Source organism: Apus apus, chromosome 1, assembly GCF_020740795.1.
Source record: "Apus apus isolate bApuApu2 chromosome 1, bApuApu2.pri.cur, whole genome shotgun sequence".
NCBI lineage: Eukaryota > Metazoa > Chordata > Aves > Apodiformes > Apodidae > Apus > Apus apus.
The window spans coordinates 163,443,073-163,470,970 of NC_067282.1; the positions used below are offsets into that span (position 1 = coordinate 163,443,073).

Below are 27,898 nucleotides of genomic sequence, written 5' to 3' on the forward strand. Positions count from 1 at the left end.
ACCAATTAAAAAAATATTTACAGTCTTAAGTAAACTTTTAGATGAGAGATTTCATTCCACACTTTGTGATTTATTTACTTTGTAGACCAATGTTGAAATGTTCACCTTGGTCATTAAGCTTTAGATAATTTTATTTAAGGAATATGTAATGAAATGGTAAGTAAAATTCCATGTTAGGCACTTTCATTTCCATTCACTCTTAAGGCACATTTTATATTTTCTGATAAAGTAGTGTATTAATATCTACTCACATTTCACTCACATTCAGTAGAATATAAATTCAATATCTTCACATGCTATTTTCACAGAGTAATGTAAATTTCTTCTAAGTTAAATTTGGCCTAGATCATGCATTCTTCTATGATTACTGACAAAATTACTACACATGGAGTAGTACCAGGTGACTGGCAGCTATATTCAACCATGTAACAAAATAAAAAGATCTCTTTATTTCATGAAAGCTGTTCATCCTGTGTCAGTGATGTTTTCTACAGTAAGCTTTAAATTTATGTTGAGTAAAGTGAGAAGTTTAGGGCTCCCCTTTTCCTGTCTACAGGAAGCTAGAAATAAGATACAGAAGATGAGATCCCTAAAGGAGGTTAGTGAGGGGTTATGTGCCTAAATACCTCCTCCAGAGTAATTTACCAACTAGTTAGATGGATATGTTATATTTAAACAAAATTACTCAGTTTTACAATTAATTCTGTTACATTTGGCATGCAGTCAAACATATGTCATAAAGTGACTGGAAAACTGTATCTATGGATGCAATACTTATGGCATGCAGCCAAGCTCAGAAGAAGTACAAGCTCAATAGATGTCAGCTATTGAAATTTCCGTAGTTTGGAAATCCTGACATTCAGCCTGGAGGTATTAATGCTCCAGATATGCCAGATAACCAAACCTTTAAAAAAACCCAAAACAACAAAAGAGCTTATCATTCTGAAATCAATCAACCTTACTTTCCATATTGCAGAGGGAAACCTTTCCATCCCCTACAAGCAAATTGCTTAGGAAGCGAGGAGGTGCTGGAAAGAAAACTGAAAACAACTTCTGATATTTTGGAAATTTCAGAACTAAACCCAAACTTTGTGCTTGGATCAGTTTTAACACTCATGGGATTTCAAGTAGCAAGAAAATCATAGTGTCTGTGTTAGACTCCAAAGACAAACTGGATACACAAAAGAAAATTAGCAGCGGCTGCTGCTTGGCTTGCCTTGACTTCTTAGAGAGGGCCTTCTCAACAATTCAGTGTCATTTATACTTTGCTCTGCTGGGAGTTCAACGGAAATATTTGCATTAAAAAATTCTTCCTAGAAGCAGTACTAACAACCAAGGGATTTAGCCTCCCAAAATAAACTATCTAACAGCTTTGCTCATCTGACTAAATTGACCCAGAAAATGTCTTTTCACAGAGAAAAGATTTCTATATATATAGGCTTTTGTTGATCATTCCCAAAAGTATAACTATTTTTTGCTTGTTTGTTTTAAAGGAATTGATTAGTAAAAGAAGGGACAAACTGCTGTAGAAAATAGTATCTAAATTTAACATACACCATTTCAATTGTTATGTCATAAAACCAGCCACAATTCTTTTGATATCATGACTGTTCTACCTCATTCCTGCTTTCTTCCAATTTGTGTAAATCTAGAGAAACAAACAAAAAAAAAAAGAGTAGCATCAACCAGTGACATAAAAAAATGACAGTGTGATGGAGTTGTCCAAAGGAAATGCAAATTTCCTTTCTGCACTGGAATATCAGCAGCAAGTAAATACAGATCCAGTAGATGTTGAATTAGTCTATTCCTTATTGCGTGATGTTTCCCCCTTTTCCCCCACTGTCCCATTTCTTTCTGTTCTTAACACCTTCTGTTTATTTCTATGGTGTCATTTATTTGTATTTATTTTGAGATGACTTCCATGGACTACAGGAATTGTTGAGTACAGTAGGGTATTTGATGGTGGCACTCTGAGTAATTTCACAACTAACCAAAAATGGCAGGATAATTCTCTGGCCTTCTGTTTGTCAGGAACATAAGCAACAAACAACTGCAGGCAAAAAATATGGCCACCCACTAAGGAGGGAGAATTAAAAACCTTTAAAAAAGTATTTAACTTCAGTGTTGATGCTTGAATGTCACAATACTGTTCCTTTTATTTTAATCCAAGATACTGCCAATCTCTATCATGCCCCTGTCTGCTTTCTTCTCATCCCCCTGTAGAGAAAACATTTTAAAATAAAGCATTTTAGATTTCAGGGAATCTTTTAGGGTGATTTTTACTGAATTTAATATGGTTTGGAGCTGTAATACAAAAATTTTACAAGGCAAAGTAAATTTTTCTTACAGCACTTTGGGTGATTTTCCACACCAGTAAAAAATAGGAGATTAACAGCACTGTGTGGTGCCATGTAAAATGCAATAAAACACTGCCATTTTTTCCAAAGCAATACAGCAAAGCCTGTTATTCCTAGATGCAATGCTAAATGCTACAATATGGGGCTGTCCCTAAGTACTTTAGCAATTCTAGGCACTACTGCAAGCTGAGGGATGATTTGTGGCCTCAAGTTCACTCAAAACAGATTAAAAAACTCTTTAAACCAGATTTATTTGTAATTTAAATAAAGCTTCTCAGACTAGCATCCTACTTTAACAACCACTGATTGCCTGATGGCAAAGAGGCCAGCCATCAGGTGGGAGAGATTCTTAGTCTTCTCTTTAAGAAGACTAAAGTGAGAAGAGAAAAAAAAATTAAAACCCTCACTTTATAAATGACTTTTTTTAGCATGATAGCCAACCTTTTCTCTTCTAGAAGGCCTGCTCATAAAATTAATTACAGCAAATGCTCAAGGCCTCACCTGGCACTGTCATTTTTGACAGACTCATTTTTATCTTAGAACTGGGAGCCTTGCAATTTCAAAGCCTTTTACAAAAATTATGCTTTACTTTGAGATACAGAAATAAATTACCTAAGCAAGGGATGAGGCTTAGATGCTGTGGTAACAAACTCCATGCTACCAGGAAATTGGTTAGGTCAACTAACACGTCACAATGATAAATAAATTTCTCAAGTAATTTATCCAGTGCACCATGTTAAAGATACAAAAAGCATTTGAAAATACACAATGCTAAAGCACTGCAGTCCTAAACAGCTACATGTCATTTCTGAAAAATATATAATAAAAAAAAAGAAAAGCACAAACTTAAGCTCTAAACAACTGGCTATTTCCTCATTATTCTACTAGCTGAGCTACTAATCATGCTTTTCAACTTCTAAACTACACTGTTCTATTTTCAGGGAAATTGCAGCTTAGTGAGCTGTAATTTTTAGATGAACATATAACATTATCCAATATAGGGGCTATGAAATTCTTGTGAATTAGGATATTAGGTAAGAAGATTGTAAATTTATTAGTTGTTCCTTTGGAGCTCTTAAATTGGTCTGATTTTTCTGCAGCCAAGAAGACAACCTGCATCCTGGGGTGCATCAAACACAGCATAACCAGCTGGTCACAAGCAGCGATTATCCTGCTGTATCCAGTGCTGGTGTGGCCTCACCTGAAGCACTGTGTGCAGTTCTGGGTCCCGCAATTTAAGACTCATGTGAAGGTCCTTGAATGCATCCTGAGGAGGGCAACAAAGCTGGTGAAAGGGCTGGAATGAATATCCTACAAGAAGCAGCTAAAGACTTTGGGCGTGTCCAGTCTGGAGAAAAGGAGACTGAGAGGTGACCTCATTGCTCTCTTCAGGGTTCTGAGAAGGGGAAGTGGACAGAGAGGTGCTGATCTCTTCTTCCTGGGATCCAGTGACAGAATGCATAGGAATGGTTCAAAGCAGCACCAGGGGAGGTTTAGACTGGACATTAGGAAGCACTTCTTTACTGAAAGGGTTATCAAACACTGGAACCGGCTTCCTAGAGAGGTGATCGATGCTCCAAGCCTGCCTGTGTTTGAGAGACATTTGTGCAATGCCCTTAATAACATGCTTGATCTCTTGGCCAGTCCTGAATTGGTCAGGCAGTTGGACTAGATGATCACTGCAGATCCCTTCCAACTGAAATAGCCTACCCTATATACAAAACTAAAAGATTTAACACAAGTAAAATTAAACAGCTTGGATTATGCTTTTGCTTACTGTTGTTCATCTTTCACAAAATGCAAGTTTAAAATTTAGATTTCCCTTTGGAACAGTAGTGACGTTAGCTATGTTCAAATGGGAAACCAGTAGAATCAACCTGGGATGATGAAATTAATTAGTGTCTATCACATCATGGTTATAATAATTTTAAGTTTATCACAATAGCCGAATTGTGATTTACCTTCCTCACAGTTTTACATGCCACTCATGACCTCACAAAAAGTAACTCTTTCTGGTAGATGCTAATCCTCCTCTAAATTCTCCTTCTCATAACAGGATAACGTGTTAATATTAATATATGTCTGTACCTTGACTTTTATTCAAAAAATTATTTTAGGAAAGAGGAACTAGCTTCAGCATGAGAACAAAGAAAGGTAAACAGAATCACAGAATGATTCATGTTGGAAGAGACCTTGAGATATTATCCTGTCCAATTCCCTGCTCATAGTGGAATTAACATTTTATTTAGACCAGATTGCTTGTGCCGGCTATTGTTCAAGTTGGAAATAATTAAAAACTCCCACAAACATGTTTTTCATAGCTAAGCAAATAGACTCTTCTAGTATATGGTGCTTTTAAGTGTGATGTGGAACTCAATATTAAAATAAATTTTAAAAAGGGCAGGCAGAGTTCCTAGCTTTTGTGTTTGACAAAACCAAGGGCAAACAACATGAACAAAACAAACAGTTAACACTCTAGAATGCTCATTTATTCCTGTGTCCCTTTTTATGAAATTTTGAAAAGCTGCTGCTGAAAGTTGGGAAAGGATATCCTGCGGTAAAGAACAAGCAATTTTGCAAATCTCTACACTGTGCTTAGGTTGCCCTCACAGTTCCTTATGGGAAGGCAAAGAAAAAGGAAGATATGAGAAGTCAGTCCAGGTATCCAGACTAGCACTAAGGGATTAACTGAATCACATCCTGCTGCTTTTAGTAAGCATTAATACTGGCAACAGTCTTGGGGATGCAGAAAAGCTGGGGTTAAAATTAAGCCGTTTCATTGGAATTTAGGTCAGGAAGTAAAACATAGCTGAATTTGTGAACCTTACAGGTTTTTACTGATATTGGTTTTCATGCTAGAATTGCCTTTGGCTGGAACTTAGAAACTTGTCTGAAAACTTCCTCCTCTTCTCCCTCACCCTCCAATTTCACTGACAGAAAAAAAAAAAATCTCTATTAGCACCCACTTCCACCCTGCACTTCATCAACCATCTCACATTTTTCTCCTGGAAAAGAGACACAGAGAAGTACCATCAATAGTTTTGTCTCAGTGCTTATATTCAGAAACAGGATTGCAAAAAGTCTGAAGGTTTATTTCCAACAGATGAGGGGACAGAAGCCTCTATACATCTCTTATGTAACACCTGAAAACTCACTGAAGCAGGCTTTGCTCTCTCCTAAATATACAGGCTGTGAGAAAATGACCATAAGCCAAAGTAGCATTGTTTAGCAGAAGAATAAATCACAGTGGATAGCTCTGGGCTGAAACAACTATGCCAAAGAGAGAGCTCTATTGCTATTGAATTCCATGGAAGTTTATGTAGACTTCCAGGAAGCACGTCAGTTACAGCAGTCATATATTTGTGATGGGAACTAATACTAGTACAGTTCAGTATACTAGAAACTAGACAAAATTTATTTAATGTGAGTCACTGAGCAGACTGTAGGCTGCAAAACTGATTAAGGGTAAGTGATCAGCAATAAGACACAAATCCATACTCTACTGCCAAACTTCTTCATCTTCCATTTTCCTGTTAAATGTCTTTTCAAACATTGCAACTGAAAGAATTAAATTAAATAAATGTCAAATTTAAATGGATCAGAGATAAATGAACTTTTTTTTTTTCCCATTAATGAAATAACCACCTGAAAATATTTCTGCCAATTCTGATGACTTTGTTATGAACATGTTCCTTTATTATGTGTTCATGATGCCCTGTGTCACTACAAGCCAACAGGACATCAGCACCACCTTTTTAGCTCATGTTGCTGTTAACAGAATGGACACGAGCCCTATCTGTACTTATTGCCATGAATAAGAGAAGAAGCAACAGTAATGAAACTAAAAAGTGTCAAGAGATGACAACAAACAAAAGTGATGTGAATAGACTACAATTATGGCACAGAGCAAGCACAGGTAAGCAAGTATGTTTTCAGAAAGAGTGGGCGGAGTATTTTATTGCCTATCATGGTGCAATTTTTAGTGTTCCAATTGTGTACAGCTCCTGTCCTTTTTGCTAATGAGATATTTTCTCCCACAAACACAGTTCAGATCCTCAAAGCACAATCCACTTCGCGTGTGTTCTGTTTATAACCCTGGAGAAAAGTAAGCAGTTCTACTATAAAGATTTGCATACATTTTTCATCACTTCCTTCCTGAAGTTCGGGTATGCCACTAATGTTCAGTCCTATAACTGAACTTTCATAATGAGGGGACAACATTAAAATTTTTCTTTAGTGGTTCACAATGTTTGCATTTCAGTATTTTGAAGAAAGTTGTGAGACCTTTTTTCCCAGAATATTTTTACATCATATTAAAACCATTTTTGCTAATACCTTTGACAGTAGTTTTTTAAGCAACCTAAATCACATGTTGGAGACACAGAGGTGACGATATTTCAGGAACGGATGCCATGTTTCATCAGAAAATGACATTGTCAAAATCCTTAACTAGAAAGCATAACTGAAATAGCACGATAAATAGGGCAATAAGCAATTCTCAGGATGGTGTCTTCCCATCCCTTTACCTCACCTACTTGAAGGGCCTGGGACCAGCTCCCAGGAGCTGCTGATTAACTCACCGTCAGAGCCAGCAGTTTTCCGTAGGTGAGATGGGCTGGGATGTGGTCGCTCTTGGATCGCAGTGACTCCACATACCAGCGCTCTGCTTCTGGCAGCCGACTCATTCTCATATAGGCTTCTCCTATAGGGTGAAACAAATGTTAGTGAGAATTTATCAAGGTCTCCTGAATTTATCATCGCATTTATACTTTGCTGCTTATTAAATGGGCAGAGATCTTGACAAGGATGCAGTGCTTTGAACACCTGCCTTGAAAAGGCAAAATAGCCTTACAAGCACTTAAGAAAGGAGACTGAGTTATGGCTTTATAAGTGCTGAAAGAGCATAGTTGAGATTAAAGTCTTGTTGGAACAGGATTTCAAGAGAGAGCTCCAGCTGCTAAGTATCAGTCAAAGGTCTCAAAATAACAGAATTTTTTTCACACCTACTACAGAGGAGTTACCTCTTTTCCAGCAGTCTATGTTACACAACATGGAGTGGTACAGAGAACACAGAATGTCCTTGCATTTAATCTCTAAATGTAAATGTGTCCCTGCCCAAGCCAAAGACACACTGCAAATCGCTACAGGAGAGTCAGGATTTTGTCATCTCACCAGCTAATTCAGTTAAAATAAATGACTAAGTACTTTCCCAAAATTATAAAGCCACAGTTTATCCAGTGTCACCACAGGAAGACCAAGAGAGGACTACATCTGACACAAGTAGAGGATGGCTAAGGCTGTCTCCAGGTCAATCACTGCCCTCAGTTCTGCAACACATGGAAATCAACAGTTCTGAGTGCATCAGAGAGAGAGAGAAGGACTATTTGTTTTTTGTGCAAGCTTGAGGTCAACTATGACACCCGCAGAACTCAGAGAAAAAGGTACCATGTACATGCTCAAAGAAGGAAAATAGAAGGAACTCAGCATGGGAGTGATAGGTCACCATTAGTATTTACAGGGGCTATGGAAGATTTTCTTGATGAAAGAAAATTGGACCAGGTTGAGTTAATTTTTTTTTTTTTTTTTTTTCCTATCTTTGTCACCAAATGATTGAGATTCCAGGCAAAATGTGGCATATAAGTTAAGAGTTTCAGGAGTCAGGATGCAGTGGATGCAAAATGACTAAACCACAGCCCACAAATAAAATGAGCATTATGTAACATCAAAAGTCACACTAAGACAAGGCTAACTGGAGCCAATATCATTTTTATTAGCAAATTAGAGTTTTTTCCAGAAAGGAGTGCAAGTTTTTAAATCTAGCAAACCAGGATTACCAGGCTTTCTAATTAAAGGATTTACAGTGCATTCTGTACTCATCACTGGTCTTGGATATCGGATTACATACACAGAAGTATAGATAACCCTAAACCTAACCACACCAGGCCACACCTGGAGTATTGCATCCAGTTTTGGGCACCTCAATCAAGGTGCTGGAGCAAGTACAGAGGAGGGCAATGAAGCTGGTGAAGGGCCTAGAGAATAAATCTGATGAAGAACGCCTGAAGGAGCTGGGAATGTTTAGTTTGAGAAAGAGAAGGCTGAGGGGAGACCTCACCAGTCTCTACAACTACCTAAAAGGACATTGTAGAGAGGTTGGTGCTGGTCTCTTTTCACAGGTAATTAGTGACAGAACAAGAGGCAACAGCTTCAGGCTGCAACAGAGTAGGTTTAGACTGGACATTAGGAACAATTTTTTTCACAGAAAGAGTGGTTAAACACTGGAATAGGCTGCCCAGGGAGGTGGTTGAGTCACCATCCCTGGATGTGTCTAAGGGTCATTTGGCTGTGGTGTTGGTGGATGTGGTTTAGGGGAGAACTTTGTAGAATAGGGATGATGGTTGGACTTGGTGATCCCAAGCGTCATTTCCAACCTGAATAGTTCTATGATTCTGTGATTCTAAGTAGCTGATGTTTCAGTCCCAGAAGTACTCAAGTTTTTCTGTTGGTAGCTAGGGCCAAACTAACAGAACAATTCCCCAAAAAAAACCAAGTCAAATAAATAAATAAATAAATAAATAAATAAAACCACCAAAACAAAAAAACCCAAGAAAACAAAACAAAACAAACCGAAAAAACAGCAGTTATTCCAAACAGGAATTAATTCTTATTAACAACTTAATAAAGTCCCTTATTTTCTAAAGTTCTAGCTCTCATGGAACAGTGTTAGAGCAAAGCATTACTAAAACCCCAAAATAACATGAACACCCCTCAAAACTCATTATCAAAATCAGAGATATTAATATGAAATGCATTTTTTCACTATGCCAGCATTGACAAATAAGTGATGTAACATTATACCTTGTTATGCACAAAACAAATTCATGAAGTGTTGAAAGGATCGAAGAACCAGAAGTCAACCTATATGCTCCCCTGAACTCCTCTTCCTTGCTGTATGCTTTATGGCAGAATGTTTAATTGTTTGACTGCATATTATTTTTCCCACAGGCCCCTGCTTCACTTAGCATACAGGAAATGAGGAATCCATATTGCCTTTTCTTTTCTTTAAGTGGAAAATTCCAGCCCAACCTGTTACAGCTTGGCAAAGTTTCAAGCAATTAACAACAAGATCCTTTCAAGAGAAATATAAGCAGCTATAAGAGATGGAGTTATTATCTGCTGGTAGTATATACTGAACACACTGCCAAATTTCAAAAAGATCCAAGGTTCTCATCTATTTTCCATGATGGATTCTGATATAAGAAGAGATTAACATCTTTGGAGTACAGGAAAATTCAATTTGTAATAGGTTTTAAGAGCTCAACTACTTTACAAGCTAACCTCCTAAAACTTTGAGGGTACTTCTGAGCGGTGCGTCTAGAAATGAAGATACAATATGTCAATCTAAATGTCAAACTGTAGGAAAAGGAATTTTATTCCCTCAAGACTTCACAGAAAATTCTCCATATAACATTTTTCTTCTGAAGAGCTGGTTTTCTGCCCATAAGCCAAATACAGTCAAGAATTACTATATTATAAGAAATTAGAACATGTCATTACTACAGAAGGAAGTACTGTTAAGGGGTCGGTTATTAATTGCCTCTTCTGAATGATTTACAATTACACTCTTATCTAAAAAGAAATCAAAGTAAGCTGAAAACTGACAGAGGCTCTGCCACCACCATACTCAAAGACTGGAATAAAATCAAGCAACTGTTAATTGAAGCATTAATTCAATCAAGTGATGTGTTAGACCGATGCAATTTTAATAAAAGCTATTCCAGCGTCTGATACTTTTCCAACAAAATGACAAAGAAAGCATGTATGGATTGAATTCTGTTATTCAGGATGCATTTGTGTTCCCAGGATTAAATAAGAAAAACAGTATTTGTAATTTTCAGTCATGTATTTTTATAAACTTGCAACATGAATGATTTAGTGACTAGGTAAAGAGTATCCATTGGCAGAAAATATGCAAACTGTACATATGGGAAGGTTTAACAATTACTTAATTTGTAAAATCTTTCAAAACTCATATTAAAAATCTGAAAGGACAGAAACACACAATTTATTAATAAAACTTGTCCAGTTCAAGACAGCTGCATTCTACTTTTCTATCAAGGGTAACAACAACAAAGAAAGACATTCATGCCAGTGGAAACCTTAAGACATAAACTGACAGTTACTTCAGTTCCCTAACCCATACTGACATGTAGCCGTGTGCAACATTGCCTGCACAGTGAACAGTGGCAAGAAATGAAACAGTTAACTGGAATAAAAGGAGACAAATCACTCATTCAAATATTTTTCCATTTTTACAGTCCAACTAATATTTTATGTTATTTATGCACCCTATTAGCCTATTCCAAAAGGAGGAACATACTTTATTTAACTGTAGCTCTCATTTACTAATGTAGTACAAGAAAATACATTAATATGCAACAGAAACACTATTTAAAGGAGTGTATACATAGTTCATTAACAACTCTAGTAATATTTCATGAAAGAGGACTGAGTAATAGGCTACCTTTTAACTAGACTGACACCACTTTAACGAAAATGCTGGTACTCAAGTGGATTTTGTCGTAGAGACAGATCACTTGCAAGACTACCATCCTCCAAAGTGGTATTTCCCCATATTTCCCCAGAACCCTTGGGACTGAAATATAACCTTAAAAAAAACCCCAAAAAACAAAGAAAAAACCCCAACAAACTAAAGCAACAACAAAAAAACTCTTACTAAATTGATCCCAGAACAAATTAATTAAGAATAATTTAAAAACAGTAGTAATCATATTATATATTAAATATTTATAATAACAATAATAAAGGATCAGCTTGCTAGCAGTCATTTCCCCTGAAAGGCTAACTTTATACTCGATAATGAGGTGGAATGTGATCGTAATACAATTTCTTAAAAGCTAAAGACAGGAGTTAAGCTTTTCCAATACGTATATCACATATTGTTAAAAAACCAAAATTCGATACCATCTACCTGACTGTATGTTACATGGTTCTAGATTAACCTCTCATTTGCTGATTTAATATTTGGTCTGTTTCAGATACACTCTGTCAACCCAAGCACTGTGCTTCTACAGGCGCCAGGTACCTCTACCTTCGGATTAAGAACACATGCCCCTCTTGTGGGCCTCCTCTTACAACCCCAAAAGATATTGCTGAAAAGACAACTGAAAAATTATTTATGTAAAAGAGACAATTCAGGGTAAATCTGCCTTGCATCATCCATGTGTATGTTAATTATCTGCCATCCAAGTTGCTGGATGGTAAAAATATAATATAGAGAAGACAGAAATTAGCATTGACAAGAGCAGACATAAAATCAGAAAGGACAATGGAAATGCACATTGAAAAGGAAAATTTCTAAGATATAAACATTCAGTCAATATTTAAATTTATTTTTTCCACCATTTGGATTGGGTACTTAAGTTGCCTGAGAAAATGATGGAAAGGTCTGCATCCCTGCATGCCACAATACTATAAGTGGTTTGTGTCTTTCATAATGCAACTGTGCAGTCTCCTTGTGCAAATCAAGGCTGCAGATGCACCCACCCCCCCTAGATATATAACTTCCTTCTTTTTTCCCTTAGGTACCAGTGCTTACAATAACATAATAAATCTGGAAGCACAGTTTGATGTTATACTATACTGATGTAAAGATATACTGCAAAAGATTACCAGTCCTGGTGATATATATGCTGTGCATGTATATCTTCTCTAAAGCAGCTGAAGCATGTGAACTTAATGAGCATCAAGTTTTGTATAGACTAAGCATATTCTGTTTGTTTTTCCTCTTTTACAAAATAATCTCCTTGAAGATTTTGAGGAATGTATTGTATTTTAGAAGGGCTTTTGATGGATGGAAGTCAATCCCCTTTTAATTTGGTTGAGCAGATTCTGATAGGCCACAATTAGCCAAAGCAAAGCCTTTGATCTGATTTAACTAGACCACTAAGCTTCTTTTGAAGGAAAATACCTAAAGTAGAAAACAGATATAAATGAAGGGCAAAATAAAGTCAGTTGCAGCATGGAACAGCATGGACTTTGCACAGCTGTTTCCAGTTGTACCAAGACTTCCAATGAAAGGAGTATATTGATACAAACAGAAGCACTGAGTTCACCTGAGAATGATAATTTCATTTTCCAACAGGTGTGCAACCGGTAGTAAATCATAAGGGTATAAACCAAGAATTAATAACTGAACAGGTGATTGTACTTTTACTTTGCCTTTTACTTTATTTACACACATTTTAAATTTACTTTTTTTTTTTTTGTCAGTAAAATATTAAGTCCTTATAGGTTTCTTTAAAACACTCTTAATAGAAGTACTTTCCACTAGAATCATGCCTAACTGGTATCCCTGTAGTACAATTTCAGTACTGGACTAATTTTTTGTCTACAAGTGTTCTGATTACACTTATTTTCCTACAAAACCCCGTATGCTTAAAGCACAAATGCATTTCAGGTTCAGACTCTGAGCTTTTTCAAAATATTGCCTAAGAAAACTCCATCACTTCACATGCAATTATAGATCAATAGTCCAGAGAGATAAAGCTAAGAAAATCTGAGAACCTGGAAAAGAGAAACACAACTGGTCTCAAGCATTGTGTCCACTGACCCCTCAGCAATCTACTGCTGTAACCTTCATACCTAACTTGAATCCCTCAAACAAAGCAAAGTGAAAAAACAGGAGACACTGCAATCAGCCTTGAGATTTATACTCAGCTTTGGACAGCAGATATAAACTATCATATTCTGCAAAGCCTCAGAGGGGGTAAGAGTTAAAGCAGCAGGATGGGAGCAGAGAGGGGGAGAGAAGGAAGCACAGTCTTTTTCTCTCTTCACTATTGGAGTGGACTCCATTCTTATTTCCCTAGTACATACAATAAAATACATATATGAAAGAAAAATAATATTTTTTTTTTTTTCAACCAAGATAGTTTTAAAAGAAAACAAAGCCTGTTGCATACTCTTAGTAAGAAATTAGCAGTGAAGCTTCATGAGATGCATAGAAAGCATACTGATGACTGGAGCTCAGACAAGTGCAGGTACCATGCTCTGCATAAGTTATGATGTGGGACATGTAGTAAAAAGTAAGTCTTGCACAGCATGAACTGTAAAACTATACCAGCAAAAGTGTTTCTTGAAGTTCTAAACAATATTTAGAAACAATTAAGTAAAAGAACATTTAAGGGCAACAAGGGGCAAATGGGATAGGAGCCTTAACAGCATTAATGGGTTTGTACAAACACCCACTTCCACCCAAAAGCATAACCAAATAAAGCAATAGTTATGCTATTATCATCAACACAGAAAGTCTCTCTGCATGCTAAGCCTTTGTACTTAGGATGCAAACCTCTGTACCAGATGTAAAATCTGGCTCCCCTTTCTTGTTCAGTACCTGGCTGCCACTTGAATATGATTTGTTTTCTGTCTATGTGCAATGTAGCAGATTAGCAAGCAGAAATCTAAACTTTAACCTGTGCATCATTAACTGTATTCACTCCTGCAATGTTGGCTGCTTTTGGAACTTCCATTTCTCATTATAAATGCTTGTAAGACCTTGCATTAAATGCATTTGAAAATAGACACTTCGGATGTTAGTTGGCAAGGCCAGATGAAATGTGATCAAGACATTGGTCTTTATGACAGTACCTTGCCAATCTAAACCTGAACAATGCCACCCAAACATCTTTCTTGTTACTGTTCAGTATTAAAATAAAGCCTTCATGGTCCACCTCACACCACTTAACTGGCAGAAGTATGAATTACTGTAGCAGGTGGGCCAGTGTGGTTTTAAAAGCAATGTAATACAATCAACTGCACAGTATCAGATTTCAAGGAAGGAAAAAGACTTCTAGAGTCTTCTAGGCTGATCCTTAAGCAATCCTAATATTGGCATTAAAGTGTTCAAGATCCCACAGGGACCATTTTATCTTTTGACCCCAGATTTTAATTGAAACTTTAAACAAAATATATTACCTATTTAATGCAGCTGAGCTGGACTCCGGCCTTTGTAGTGCATGTTGCCATGCCAAGCAAATTAATCTGTGTAACCTTAGCATGTATTTTTTAATTTACATCAAAGAAATATGACATAGGGAAAATAAATATGAAGCCAACCTTATACAGCTTGTTGCATAATTATCCTGATTCTAGTTTTACAGTTTTAATTTTTAGCTGGTTTGGGTCTTTTCAGGGCAAAAAAAAAACACACCAAAAAACCCCCCCCAAAACTAAAAGGTTTTACTTCTTGGTGCAAAGCCAGAGAAACATATGGTTTCCTTAGCTGAGTTGCTGCACACCTGGCAAAATAAATCACAGCAAGAGGAGACCAAAATCTACCCTGCAAGTTTTCATATGTACAAGCTTAGACCGTCTGATGCTGGTGTTCTGGTCCTGCTTTTTGTTCCATGAATAAAATGCTAAGTAAAATGGATGGCTTGCTTCTTGAGGCCCTATTCTTTTCCTTTTAATAGACAAGTTACTTAGAGTTTTAAAGGATGAGAATCAGGCAGGCAGGCTGGCACATGGGAGGAATGAGTCACTGAGCCTGTCAGAGTGAAAGGCCAATAGAAGCAAGGGCAGGAAAGGAAGTGTAACACAAAAAGGGAAAGCAGGTGGTGTAAAGGCTTAACACTGCTGGAGTGCTAATGCTACTGCACTCCAAGTGCTGGAGTTGAAACCCTAATTCAGTTTAAACAGTTCATCTCCTGTTTATTCTCTTTCGAGTATGTCATGTACATCATACAGGAAAAAGACTCCAGAAAATCTTCAATGGAATGATTGAATAAGCAATACCCAAACAGAAGGGTAGCATTCCCCAGTTTCTCCCTTTTCCCAGCAATGAGCACACAGTGAGTGGGCATAGCTCAGCCGGCTTCATACAGTTCCAAGCACACAAGACAGGACTGGCCTATTTCAGTTCCTCTAGTCTCCCTTTTAAAGGCACGAAATAGGCAGACAAGTTTATGTAATGCTGTTTATCAAATAAAGTGTTATAGTGAATGTGTTTATAATTTTATCTTGAACATCAAAACAGAAATAAACAATCCAGTTGGTCTTCTGGTGCACAACGACATGGTATGGGCTGCAGAGCGGATGCAATCATGATAATGGATGTGGTTGTGGTGTTCTCCTGAACATCCGATGCAGAGAGATGACTGAATAGGTGTTTAGGATTTATCTCACCCAACCTGAGTAGCAACTCTAAGCTAATTATCTCAGCTTCTTTTACAGAAGTAAGTTTGCAGAGGATTATTTGGCTAATTTAAAATAGATTATTAAGTCAGATGGGTTTAATTACTCCCCAGAGGTGACTTTTTCTTTCCACAATATAAAGTGAGCAGAGCTACCAAGCTTGTCATCTAACCTTTACACTATTAGAAGCAGGCCAGACGAACCTAATTCAATGTGTCTAACTGCAGTCATGGACAGAAGCATCCAGGACAGCTTTGAACAAACCGTCCTGAGTCCTGCTGTTACTAATAATGCTGCACTGCGTTCAATTCCAGTCACTACCTAACTCTGTAAATAGCCTCTCGGATTGCTTTTACAGCCCAGCCAAACAAGCCATACCTCAGTAACTACTGTGAAGCAAATTCTGGTTTCCCTGCAACAGCTGCCATCCCAACAGCAACCAAAATACAAATATATGCTACTTTCAGGGCAAGCTGTACTTACAGAGCTTGGTAATACTCTGTTGCTCTTTTCAACAGGCTGAGAGGGGCTAAGGTAAGCTCAGCTGACCCTAACTTGTTACGCTGCTAGGACATCCGTGAAATGCTGGTGACTGCCTTAAGGGAAGAGAAGCCAGAGCATGGGCTAAGCAGTGGAGGGAGGAAGTGCAGCAGCCAGCCAAGCCCAGGAAAAGGACTGAGCTGGTCTTTGTATTTACCCTTTCTTTGTGAGTTAATAAATGCAAATCCCAGGAACGGGGAACTTGGACATCATGTACTGTGCGTATAAAGGAAGCTGAGAAAGACCTCCTGCATCTAAAAAGTAACCAACAGGCAAAAGAGTAAAAACCTAAAGAATCTTATAGGTCACAGTGGTTCCATCTATTCACAGGAAAAAAGAAAAAGGGTGGCACAGGCCTGTTTTGTAATGGAACTACCATCATGGTAGAAACAGCATTTGTTTACATTTTCCAATTTCTGTACATCTGAGGTTCATTTTTATTAGAATCATGAAATATATACCTGCACTAAAGAAGGCAGTCAAACTCTGGAGGGTTTGCTGGAACCCTGCAGTACTTCAGCAGTCACTATAGGATACCAATAGTAAGGAGATGCTTAATTCATGGTGTGGTGACTGTTGATAACACCACCAAATGTATCAGAAAATGCTGACAGATAAAACTGATGAAAAAGTAGTTCAGCTAAGACTCTGTGAACAAAAGTACATGCAATAATCAACTTGTGCATTTTAGGGATTTTAGTTGTTTGCATTAATCTGATAAAGCTCAGCATTCAGGAGAGAAATAACTCTTCATTGAATTGTATGAACTGTTGTGGAAATGTTTATTCCATTATTGTCATTAGATACTTTGTCACTGTGTCAAGAGAAGAACTTAATTTTTTATTTACAGAGGTTACAAACACATAGCAAAGGTTACAACTACAATTCATTTCTTTTTTCCTATGCGTGTGTACTTCTAAGGAGCTAATAAACCATGTCTTTCCCAAATAAGTAGAGAAGAGTAAGTGCCTTTCAACAACAGTCAAACCAACTGGTATCAACCAATATATTCCCTTCTATTTCAGGCATTGTGAAGGGTGAAAATGCCACAAAACCTCACTTGCTTCCTGTGGATCCCAATTGTTTCTACATATATTTTTTATTGCTCTGCTTTGAACTACTTTAAAGGCATCTTACATCCTTTTCTGTCCCAGAAAAATAGGACCTCACAGACTGTACTGGACCAGACAGACAGTGAGGTTGCTTAGCAGAAACACATGCCTTTTCAGAGAGGATTCCACTTAAAAGCATATTGGAAGCAATGAAAAATCTGCCCTCTTCACAGATCTGGGTACCATAAAAAAGATTTCACACTATCCTGCATGACATCCTGGTCTCTAAATTGGAGAGACATAGACTTGATGAATGGACCACTCAGTGGATAAGGACTTGGCTTTCTGTGACCATACTCAAAGAGCTGTGGTCAACAGCTCAATGTCCAAGTGGAGATCAGTGATGAGTGGCATTCCTCAGAAGTTGGTATGGGGACCAGCGCTATTTATTATCTTTGTTGGCAAAACCGACAGTGGAATTGAGTGCACCCTTGGCAAGTTTGCTGACAACATGAAGCTGTGTGGTGCAGTTAATGTGCTGGAGGTAACAGAGTCCATCCAGAGGGATCCTGACAAGCTTGAGAGGTGCCCCCATGCCAACCTCATGAAGTTCAGTGAGGCTAAGTGCAAGATTCTGCACTTGGATCTGGGTAATCCCAAGCACAAATACAGGCTGGGGGGAGAATGGATTCAGAACAGCCCTGAGGAGAAGGACCCGGGGGATGTTGGTTGATAAGAAGCTCAACATGAGCACAGAAAGCCAACGGGTATCCTGGGCCACATCTAAAGAAGCACGGCCAGCAGGTCAAGGGAGGTGATTCTCCCTCTCCTCTCTCATGAGACCCCATCTGGAGTACTGTATCCAGGTCTGGAGACTTCAACCTAAGAAGGACAAGGAGCTGTTCGAGCTAGTCCAGAGGAGGGCCACAAAGATGACCAGAGGGCTGGAGCACCTATCCTATGAAGACAGCCTGGGAGAGTTGAGGTTGCTCATTCTGGAGAAGGCAAGGCTCCCCAGAGCCTTGTAGCAGCCTTCCAGTACCTGAAGGGGCCTACATGAAAGCCGGGAAGGGACTTTTTAAGAGGGTTTGTAGTGAGAGGACGAGGGGGAATGGTTTCAAACTGAAATAGGGTAAATTTAGATTAGATATTAGGAACTTTAGGAGTTGATAGGATGCACCCTTTAGTGTGATCCTCACCCTTTAGTGTGAGGGTGGTGAGACACGGGAACACGCTGCCCAGGAAAGTTGCAGATGCCCCCTCCCCGGAAGTGTTGAAGGCCAGGTTGGATGGGGCTTTGAGCAACCTGGTCTAGTGGGAGGTGTCCCTGCCCATGGCAGGGAGGTTGGAACTTGATGATCTCTAAGGTCCCTTCCAACCCAAACCATTATATCTTATTTCTTTTATCTGTTTAATGTATCCTGTATAAGGATGTGAGGAAGACTATAGGGAGCTCAAGTTAAAGTTTAAAAAAACACAAAACCTCACCTAAATTTATGTTTCTTGCAGTACTCAAGAGATTGTGTTAAAATTTTAAGGGCAGATAGGCTGGTCCTGGGAGAAGAATTCTCTCATTGTAGATGTCTTAACAGTACATCAGCTGGGAAATAAGATTTTTGGCACAATCTCTCAGAAAAATCCAACTATTTTTGTGGATCTTTTTGGACATTTTGTTGCTTTACAAGGAAATTTAACATCCAGCACCCACACTAGACTTTACACTCAATTTTCTATGAAGTAAATACAGTTTCTTCTTAGTTTCAAAGATGACTAAATGGGAGAGTTAATAAACCTGTATGAATTGCACATGTGGTCTGCAAGATACTGGATGACAAATTCTGAAGGAAAAACACTAATCCATGCATTCTAAATGTAAAAGTGCTGCATGGACACTCTTAAAGATATCCAGTATCTAACAGTGTCATAATTTATTGTGCCTTACCCAGCACTACAGTTGGGGACATTTAAGCTCTGAACCTGGTTTGGCTCACATCTACTGAAGGCAATTATTTTTGTTTTTATTAGCTAATTCATTTAAGCACCAGTTGCCTGGCTAAGCTCTTTTGTTTCACCCTGCCTGACTCCTCAAGTATCTCTCTCAAGGACTAACAATGCACTTACCCATCATGTTGTACAAACTCTGTGGTGCAAACTGCCTTGGCATTTTCTGTATTGCTTCTTTGTAAACTGTAAGGGCTTCCTAAAAAGAGACACACAAGTGGCACAAATAATTAGTAAAGCACCAATTTCAAAAGCAGTCTTTTACACGTAAAACCAAATGATCGCCCTTCTCCAAAGGAAAGGTGAAGAAAACGCATCCATGTCATAAAGATCACAGAAAGTTCATAGTTCTCATTTACAAGTGATATCAATTCAGTGAAGCTTATTGAGAAGAGGACCAGATTAGTTCCAATATTGCAATTCTTTTCCCAGGGGAAAATAAAAGGAACATTTATACAAACCCCTCAATCACTCATAAGTTTATAAACATATAGACATTTCTACAAGCTGTCAGAGAATATGGAATAACATCAAACTGCAGACAAAGGACTTTCTGATGACTAAGCTACAGTAAGTGACCTAAAAATAAAGAAATCATTGTCTACTGCCAAGTAATAACAAAACATAATCCTTGCAAGTGAAGTCTGCTCCACAGAAAGGATGAGATGGACTGAAGTGTCAATAACACCAAAATTGGATTCCCTTCACAAATGTGCTGTGCTTTGAATTACTTGGTCACACATTTATGATTCGTTCAGTGCTTAGGATGCTGGTCAGTCTGTTAGCACCGCATCATTTTCTACATCATCCCATCAAATACTTGCAGCTTGCAAAGGCTGAAATATGCTTTAAAAAAATCTAAGTGCATGATCAAATCAAACTTGGGTCAGATTGCAATGACCATCAGGCAGAAATCTGATAGTTTATGTTCTCAAAACCCTTTGCTCCTCCCAGGCATTGGCTTCTGATTCTACACACCATCAGCTGTGCAGACAACACACTGCTTTTCTCCTATCTTTATGGATGTTTTAACTGTCTGTGTCTGTGTTTTAACCAATCAGTAACCGCCACCTGACAAAACTGGATTCAGCAGACAAATGACAGAGAATCCACAGAGCTTGTGCATGCCTAATCTGAAACAGCTGAGGTAACTGTGGCAGTCAGGAAGAGTTATATGGATCAAAACCATGCGTAACTCCTGTTCTGAAGTGTGACTGGCAATGCAAAGAGATAATTACTTTCTTTCAAGTACTGCTAAAGGTCAAAACTGAAGAAAATGTCCCATTTTAGTAATTTAATCAGGGAGAATGGAGAGGAATCACAACGTTCACATTTGCAAATGTAAATGAGATTAGATGTGTTGGTGCAGCATACAGTTACATTAAGAGTATCCAACCCACATTGGCACTTAGGTCAAGTTATCTGAAAATAGCACATAGTGGGATGTCTTTAAACACTGAAGTTTTTAATTATTCCAACTAGGTCTTATTTTTGGAGATTCAAAAGCAAAGATAATTGGGTTTTTTTCAACTAAAAATTGACTTAATCTGTTTTGAATTAAAAAGCTAGTACACATTAGGTTGGGTGGTCTGTGTTCAGGCTATATCTTTTGCCTATCAGCCATAAGAAGAAAGCAAGCAAGCAAGAATGAACACGTATGTGTGACCATTGTTAATGTTGACTCTGACACCAGAACATCACACTACTAATTAACATCATCACACCTGTGGCTGTAGAGAATAAATATTCTCTGCTGAGGATGTTAATCTGGATTTGGTGAAGTTCAATCGATTTGTGACTGTCGTGTATTTTGAAACTCTGGATGGAAGCAATAGATGCCATTTATGTATAAATGTTTTATCATGGTATTTTACACAAATCTGGAGTCTTACCTCATAGTGTCCTTGTTCATGAAAAAGTTTTCCTAAGTTATAAAGACAGCTAGTAACAGAGCTTTTATGAGCATGAGGATCTTTCAAATTTTCATCAGGGATCTCTGAACACTTCAGGAAAGTCCTCCTGGCTTCTTCTGTCTTCCCTTGGTTCATCAGGATGATACCAGTATTTAAATAGGCAGCTGTGAAGAGGTAAAAAGTGTTATCTTTTCATGGGGTTCCATTATGTTATATCTAATCCTTGTTATACCTCAAAGTAATAGCTGAAAAGGATCCCACGCTTGTCTAATTTGGCTTTGGCATAATATAGATCAATCACTGGTGTAAAGAGGCATATTTAAGATGTAGAAGTTCAGAGATAAGGAAAGGAGAAAGTGGCTAAAAAGACTGAGGAATGAGGGAAGGGAACACTGGTTAGGCAGGGTGCCCCATTTTGTTTCTTTTATTAGGACTGTATTAAGCATATTGTGTCATTATTTGAATTGTTACAAAAACATATACATATGTTTATCTATATATATGTGCATGTGTACATACACTTAAGTAGAAAATTCAATACTTAAGCTACAAAAAAGTCAGCATCTTAAAAAGCACCCACTTAAGTTGGAACTGATGAATGGCAACATTCTATGGTTTATTTCCCATATTCCCCAAGCAAGAAAGGAAAAATGAAAGAACTTTGAAAATATTTTTATTATTCACCCACACCACACACCATAAAAATCAGGGACTAGCTGTAAGAAACATAAAACAGGAGCCTGAAAATGTGGGCAGTAGCATCTATGGCTCACCAACCCACCCCAGATCAGAAGTATTTTAGCTTCTACCACTGCTGTCCAGTGTTAAATAATTATCTGTCTTCCCTGCACCACATTAAATGTACTTGTTGACTAATAAACACTTGTTTTCAACTGAAAAGTGCACAGTTTCATCTTTTGCTTTTCAAATGAAAAAAATTATGAAAAAAAGTGTCATTAAAGAGCAGTAAGATTTCCTTATAGTCAATATTATGCAAGCTTGTATAGTTGAAATACTTACAAGCTAGTGTGGGTCTGCTACCAATTGCCAGTTTATAGTAATGCAATGCCTCTGAAAACCTGCTGTTTTCCTGAAGTAGTAATCCTCTGCAGAAGGACAAAAAAAAATAATAGAGAACAAAAAAAGAGAGAGGCTTGTTAGTGCAAAGTGTAACCTCAAAATAAATATTGAAAACAAAACTAAGGCTACAAAGAAAAATATGCTGACAGGTATTTCAGAGATGTAACAACTCTGCAGGTTACTAATAATTCTGTGGGAAAATAATTTTGTCTGAGAGAAGGATTAATTCATAGATACCAGGTGCATCCATATGGTTTTAACAAAGCAGATGTTAAACGCAATAGTTTTGGCTTCTTGGGCAAACAGTAGTTGCATTTACTCAGTTGGGAAAATGGTACACTGTGAGACTTTTTAAAGCAGATGGAATATGGTGTAGTTATTTGTAACTAAGTCATTCATGTTTAGCCTGTTGTCTTTTCTTGACTTGAAACAAGTAGATTTTTTTCAAAAGCAAAATAAAGTAAACCACCTAATACTTCATCTGTATTACCTTAACCAGTCCTTGTTGAACAATTTCACTAGATTATTAACCATATGGGTAAGCACCTACATCAGTTTAATTCTTTCCTGTCTTCCTTCTGGTCTAAACAAATTTAATAACTGAAGCAGTTATCTGAAGAGGTATCAAAGATGGAACCAAATACATCCAGTTGTCAGTTAGTATCATAGTCCATGAGCTTTAATTAAAGCTTTTAAGACAAGCATTCTTATCAGTTATAAATTCACCAGCCATCCACACATTTCTGAGATGTAAGTAGTCTGAACATCATTGACATCAATTCACAATTGTATGCTTAAATGAATGTGCAAAGAATTACAGTTCCCAAAGTTTCAGGTGACTGAAAGAAACGTATGCAAATGTATTAAAATCACAAAGATTTAAAAATCCTTTAAAATTAGTAATTTCAGAGTGTATACTCAGACCTTACTATCCAGGGGTAGCTGTTCCCTCTTCATACACCTCATAGTATCCACGAAAAATATATATAGCTGTTTCTTTTAGGTGGAAGGGTCACCAAATGTATTTGTGGTTCCGCTAACCTACAGCAATTTTCTCTTCTTCCTCCATGCTTTTATCTGCTGATAGTTTTTCAGACAGCAAAGAGGTTGGACTTTTTCCATCTCCAATCACAAATCAGAGATTTTTTTTCCTTCCAGTTTCTCAGAAAAACTTTTTTAATTAAATCACTAGACTTCAGAAGAAGAGAAGAGTAGAGCAGTTAGCTAAAGAAGTAACCACCATCTATGTCATTTGCTTACTATCTTTGGGTTAGGATTCAACAGGATAGAGCAATATATCCTCTTTTTTGTAACTACTATAGTTGTACTTCGATACCACTTTCTATTGTTAGCAGTAGAACTACCATAAAAATAAATTAGTTGCATGGTATGACATTTAAGTTGCTTCTTACTATCACTATCTTCTCTGATGAAAAACCCCTCCCCAGCTTTTCTGCAGGCCCCTTTCAGGTACTGGAAGGCTGCTATAAGGTCTCCCCCAAGCCTTCTCTTCTCTAGGCTGAACAGCCCCAACTCTCTCAGCCTATCTTCATAGCAGAGGTACTCCGGGCCTTTGATCACCTCAGGGGCCCTTCTCTGGACCCTCTGCAACAGGTCTATATCTTTCTTGTGCTCCCTGGCCCTGCTGGCCACACTTATTTTATGCAGCCCAGGATGCAGTTGCTCTCTGGGCTCCAGTGCACACTGGTGGCTCATATCGAGCTTCTCATCTACTACCATCCCCAAGTCCTTCTCCTCAGGACTGCTCACCAGCCATTCTTCCCCAGCCTGTATTTGTGCCTGGGGTTGCACCGACCCAGGTGCAGGACCCTGCACTTGGCCTCGTTGAACTTCATGAGGCTGGCACTAGCCCACCTCTCCAGCCTGTAAAGGTCCCTCTGGATGGCGTCCCTTCCTTCCCTCTTGGTGTAAACCACACAGCTTGGTATCATCAGCAAACTCGCTGAGGATACACTCAATCTCACTGTCCATGTCTCCAACAAAGATGTTAAACAGCACTAGTCCCAATACTGACCCCTGAGGGACACCACTCATCACCTGCCTCCATTTGGACATTGAGACATTGACCACAACTCTCTGGCTGTGGCCATCCAGCCAATCTCTTATCCACCAAGTGGTCCATCTGTCAAATCCATGCCTTGTCAGTTTGGAGATTAGGATGTCATGTGGGACAGTGTCAAACGCCTTGCACAAATCCAGGTAGATGACGTCAGTTGCTCTGCCACCATCCACCATCTCTGTAGCCTTGTTGTAGAAGGCCACCAGATTGGTCAGGCATGAATTGCCCTTAGTGAAGCCATGTTGGGTGTCACCAGTCACCACCTTAGTTTCCATGTGCCTTAGCAGACTTTCCAGGAGGATCTGCTCCCTGACCTTTCCAGGCACAGAGGTGAGACTGACCAGCCTGTAGTTCCCTGGGTCTTCCTTTTTCCCCTTTTTAAAAATAAGGGCTATGTTCCCTTTTTTCCAATCAGCAGGAACCTCACCAGGCTGCCATGACCTCTCAAATATGATGGACAGAAGTTTAGCAATTGTGCCTGCCAGCTCCCTCAGAACCCATGGTTGAATCCCATCATGTCCCATAGATTTATGCACATTCAGGTTCTTTAGATGGTCATGAAACTGCTAGCTCTGGAATAAATAAATACATAAATTTAGTTCTGGAATAAATAATTGGGCGTATTAAGAGAAGTAATAATTAGTCACCTTGAGCAAAATAAATCACTTTGGTAAGTGTATGACATTTGTGCTTTTTTGGATTAAAAGAACTTCTATTTATAATTATTATCAAGTTAATCTTCTGTGTTCACTGCATGCTCTAGTACTGGCATTCTTGATTAAGTACTTGATACTTTAAGGTGTTTTGTTTATTTTGTTTCTACTTCCAGATGATTTTTTTTTCTTCTAGAAGTTGTTCCATTAACACACACTCTCTCTCACACATGTGCTCGCAAAGCTTTTTATACACATATAAACCCAAGCTGCTCAGATGCAAGACGGAGTGCTGAATTCCAGCAAATTATTAGTGTTTTATTTCTATTTGTTGTGAGGTTTGGTAGAAGAGAACGAAGGGAAAAAAAAGACATAATCTAAAAAACCTTGACAAGGTGACAAGGCATGAAACTGCCTCTTCTCCTTGTGAAATTCATCCTGACTGATCCCTAGTTTTCCCTGTGGTACAAAAATTACTAGATTTTTGAGTTTCTAGTTCTAGTTGCAGATGAAACAAAGTCAGGAAAAGGCTTAAAGGAAAATAAAAACCCAGTATTTTTAGATTAATACAATTAACGTGGTGGTATGCTTCTGAGAAATAACGGGCTTGCATGTTCACATATGAAGGTATAAATAACTATTTAAATAGATAAAGAGTTAATATTATGAATGTTGTACTAAACTGGCAAAGCATTCCGTGAACTTACAATGACTATTACAAGAGGTTAAAGAGCAGATATATTTCACTTGCAAGATGAAAAAAATCAGATCCTTTCTAGTTTCAAGCTCAAACAAAATGCAGGTATATAAATTTGCTCAACAACCTCTATCCAATTACCTCCAAAATGCAACTAAAACTAAATCCAAACACTTCAGATTTAGTTACTGCCAAAATTAATACTGTCTATGAAATGTCCTGCATCACTTTTAAAAGCATGTATTATAATAATCCTGATCTCTAACTACATTATTACTCAGTATTACTTCCACAGGTCTACTGTCTCATTCACCACACAGAAGGAATATAAATAAGCAATAGTTCAATATTTGCTTTTGTCTTCAGTTTCTACACCTAAAGCACCATCACCTTCTTCTAAATATTTACCTTTTGAGTAAAATACAAAACAAACCCTGGGATCAAATTACAGACTACTGTTTATTTCAAATTAGTTCAAGAAAATCTGTGAGTCGTCCAGTCTCATATTTGCCTTTCTATTGCTGCATTTCACAGCATCTAAGCCATTCCCAAGACAAAAATAATACTGTCATGTAGATTTTCAGCTAGGCGTTACGTCCTAGAGACAGACCCAAGGTTCTGAGAAACAGCACAGTTCAACATTGCTACAACTCTTCAACAAGCTTCACCTGGAAGTTTGATTACATATTCTTTCTTTCTCCTTCAGAAATAGGTGAAGTATGGGTTATTTTGCCACAGAAATGTTTCTTTTTTTCATTGGAGTTTCATTTAGAGTCTCACTCTAGAATGGAGACCAAAGCCATGAGAGAAAAGTTCAATATGCACACGATGTCTTACTTTTCCATATATATATATATATATATGTGTTTTCCATATTTCAGCTACAGAATTTTCAAGAAGATACTCAAAATTTTAAGAACATTAAAAATAATAACGGAAGTGTCTTCATAAAGATACATTAAGTGCAAAATTTCAAAAGAACTTTTTTATGCCAAATCAACTAGAGAACTGCAAAACATCCTTCAAGAAAAGTCACCGTGGCTGTACAGAAAGAAATTGTGTTGTAAAAGCTGGGAAGTAGTGGCTGCATAATTACCAGAGTCAGCTAAGCTTGCAAGAAATAAGCTGCATAGCTACAGAGTAAAGGAGCAAGGACAAAAGCAGATGAAGTGAAACGCATGGATGGTAACAACAAAAGTCCATGACCTCCTTGGATTTTTTTAGTCTCTATTTGTTCAGCCCATTTTGATAGTCCCCATTCCTTCCTTCCTTAGACAAGTAATTTCCTACCAGCTGATTGCTAGGGTTGAAGTCAGCAACTGGCAAGTTCCTTTTCACTCACCTAGAAAGGAGTGATAATGGATTAATGGTGAGTCTGAAAAAAAATGGCAAATTATTTTAAAAAAGGTTTAGCATGTGCACTTTTCCTTTTTTTTTTTTTTTTATGTGTGTGTGCAAAGACTGAATGCTTAGCCAAAACTTTCTAGTTAGGCTAGTAAATTTTTTTAATTGCACATTCAAACAATTAAAAGTTTGTTTGTCATGCTTATTACACTGAAGACATCTTTCAAAAGTTTAGGGTGCATTTGAAAAGCTCAACAAATACATAGTTCTGTTCCATTTCCTTTTAAAGAGGCAGTTGATTTTCATCTCATATTGTCACTTTATCTCTAGTAAATAGAGGGGGGGAAGTTTTCCTCGAATGACCAGTTTCTAGATGCAGAGGAAGAACAACCTTCCACTGGAATTCACACTGTATGGGCACTGTCAAGTCTCTGGCAGCTCACCCCTCCAAGTGGCTGGGCCAGATGACTACATAAGGAAATTCCTCCTAGAACCAGGACTGGATCAGTTTTTGATGTGCCTTCCGCCTTCTTTGTTTACACTTCAAAATGGTAACTGTTCTTTGGAGACTGCTGTCAGAGAAGAAGGAAAAGACAGAAACAATACAAAAACAGTGACATGGTGCCAAGCCTTGAACAGAAGCCAGAGGTGGAGCAGACTAATTGGCACACATTGAGTACATACCTACCTTTTGTAGTTATAGAGACACAAATCCTTCTGTCTTCCTTACAGAAGGATGAAAAAAGGAAAGCATGTCCTTTAAAAAAAGATGCTTGATACAGAGAAGTAAGCTCAAGTGATAAACTTGGATGAAGAGCTTACCTTCTTCTGGAACTTTTTAATAAACTTTCCACAGTGGCTAAGAATATCAAGCTAACTAAATAAAAAAGCACAGCCCCAAGATGCCCCCCCAAAAAAACCCAACAAGCTCAAGTTCACAGTTCCAAAAACTTTTTTTTCTCTTCA

The 27,898-nt window shown here is 37.9% G+C and overlaps 2 protein-coding genes across 2 annotated transcripts in view; one reads left to right on the plus strand and one right to left on the minus strand.

Moving 5' to 3' along the window:
• Positions 1-27,898, plus strand: part of SLC6A15 (solute carrier family 6 member 15) — a 1,002,329-nt gene that overhangs the window by 744,898 nt on the left and 229,533 nt on the right. The window lies entirely within an intron of this gene.
• Positions 1-27,898, minus strand: part of TMTC2 (transmembrane O-mannosyltransferase targeting cadherins 2) — a 249,038-nt gene that overhangs the window by 52,041 nt on the left and 169,099 nt on the right. The window contains exons 5-8 of the mRNA XM_051608986.1: positions 22,099-22,184; positions 21,058-21,242; positions 19,286-19,364; positions 6,938-7,059 (exon numbers count right to left, since the gene is read on the minus strand). Coding sequence (XP_051464946.1) covers positions 6,938-7,059; positions 19,286-19,364; positions 21,058-21,242; positions 22,099-22,184 — 472 coding nt within the window. The remainder of the gene's footprint in view (positions 1-6,937; positions 7,060-19,285; positions 19,365-21,057; positions 21,243-22,098; positions 22,185-27,898) is intronic.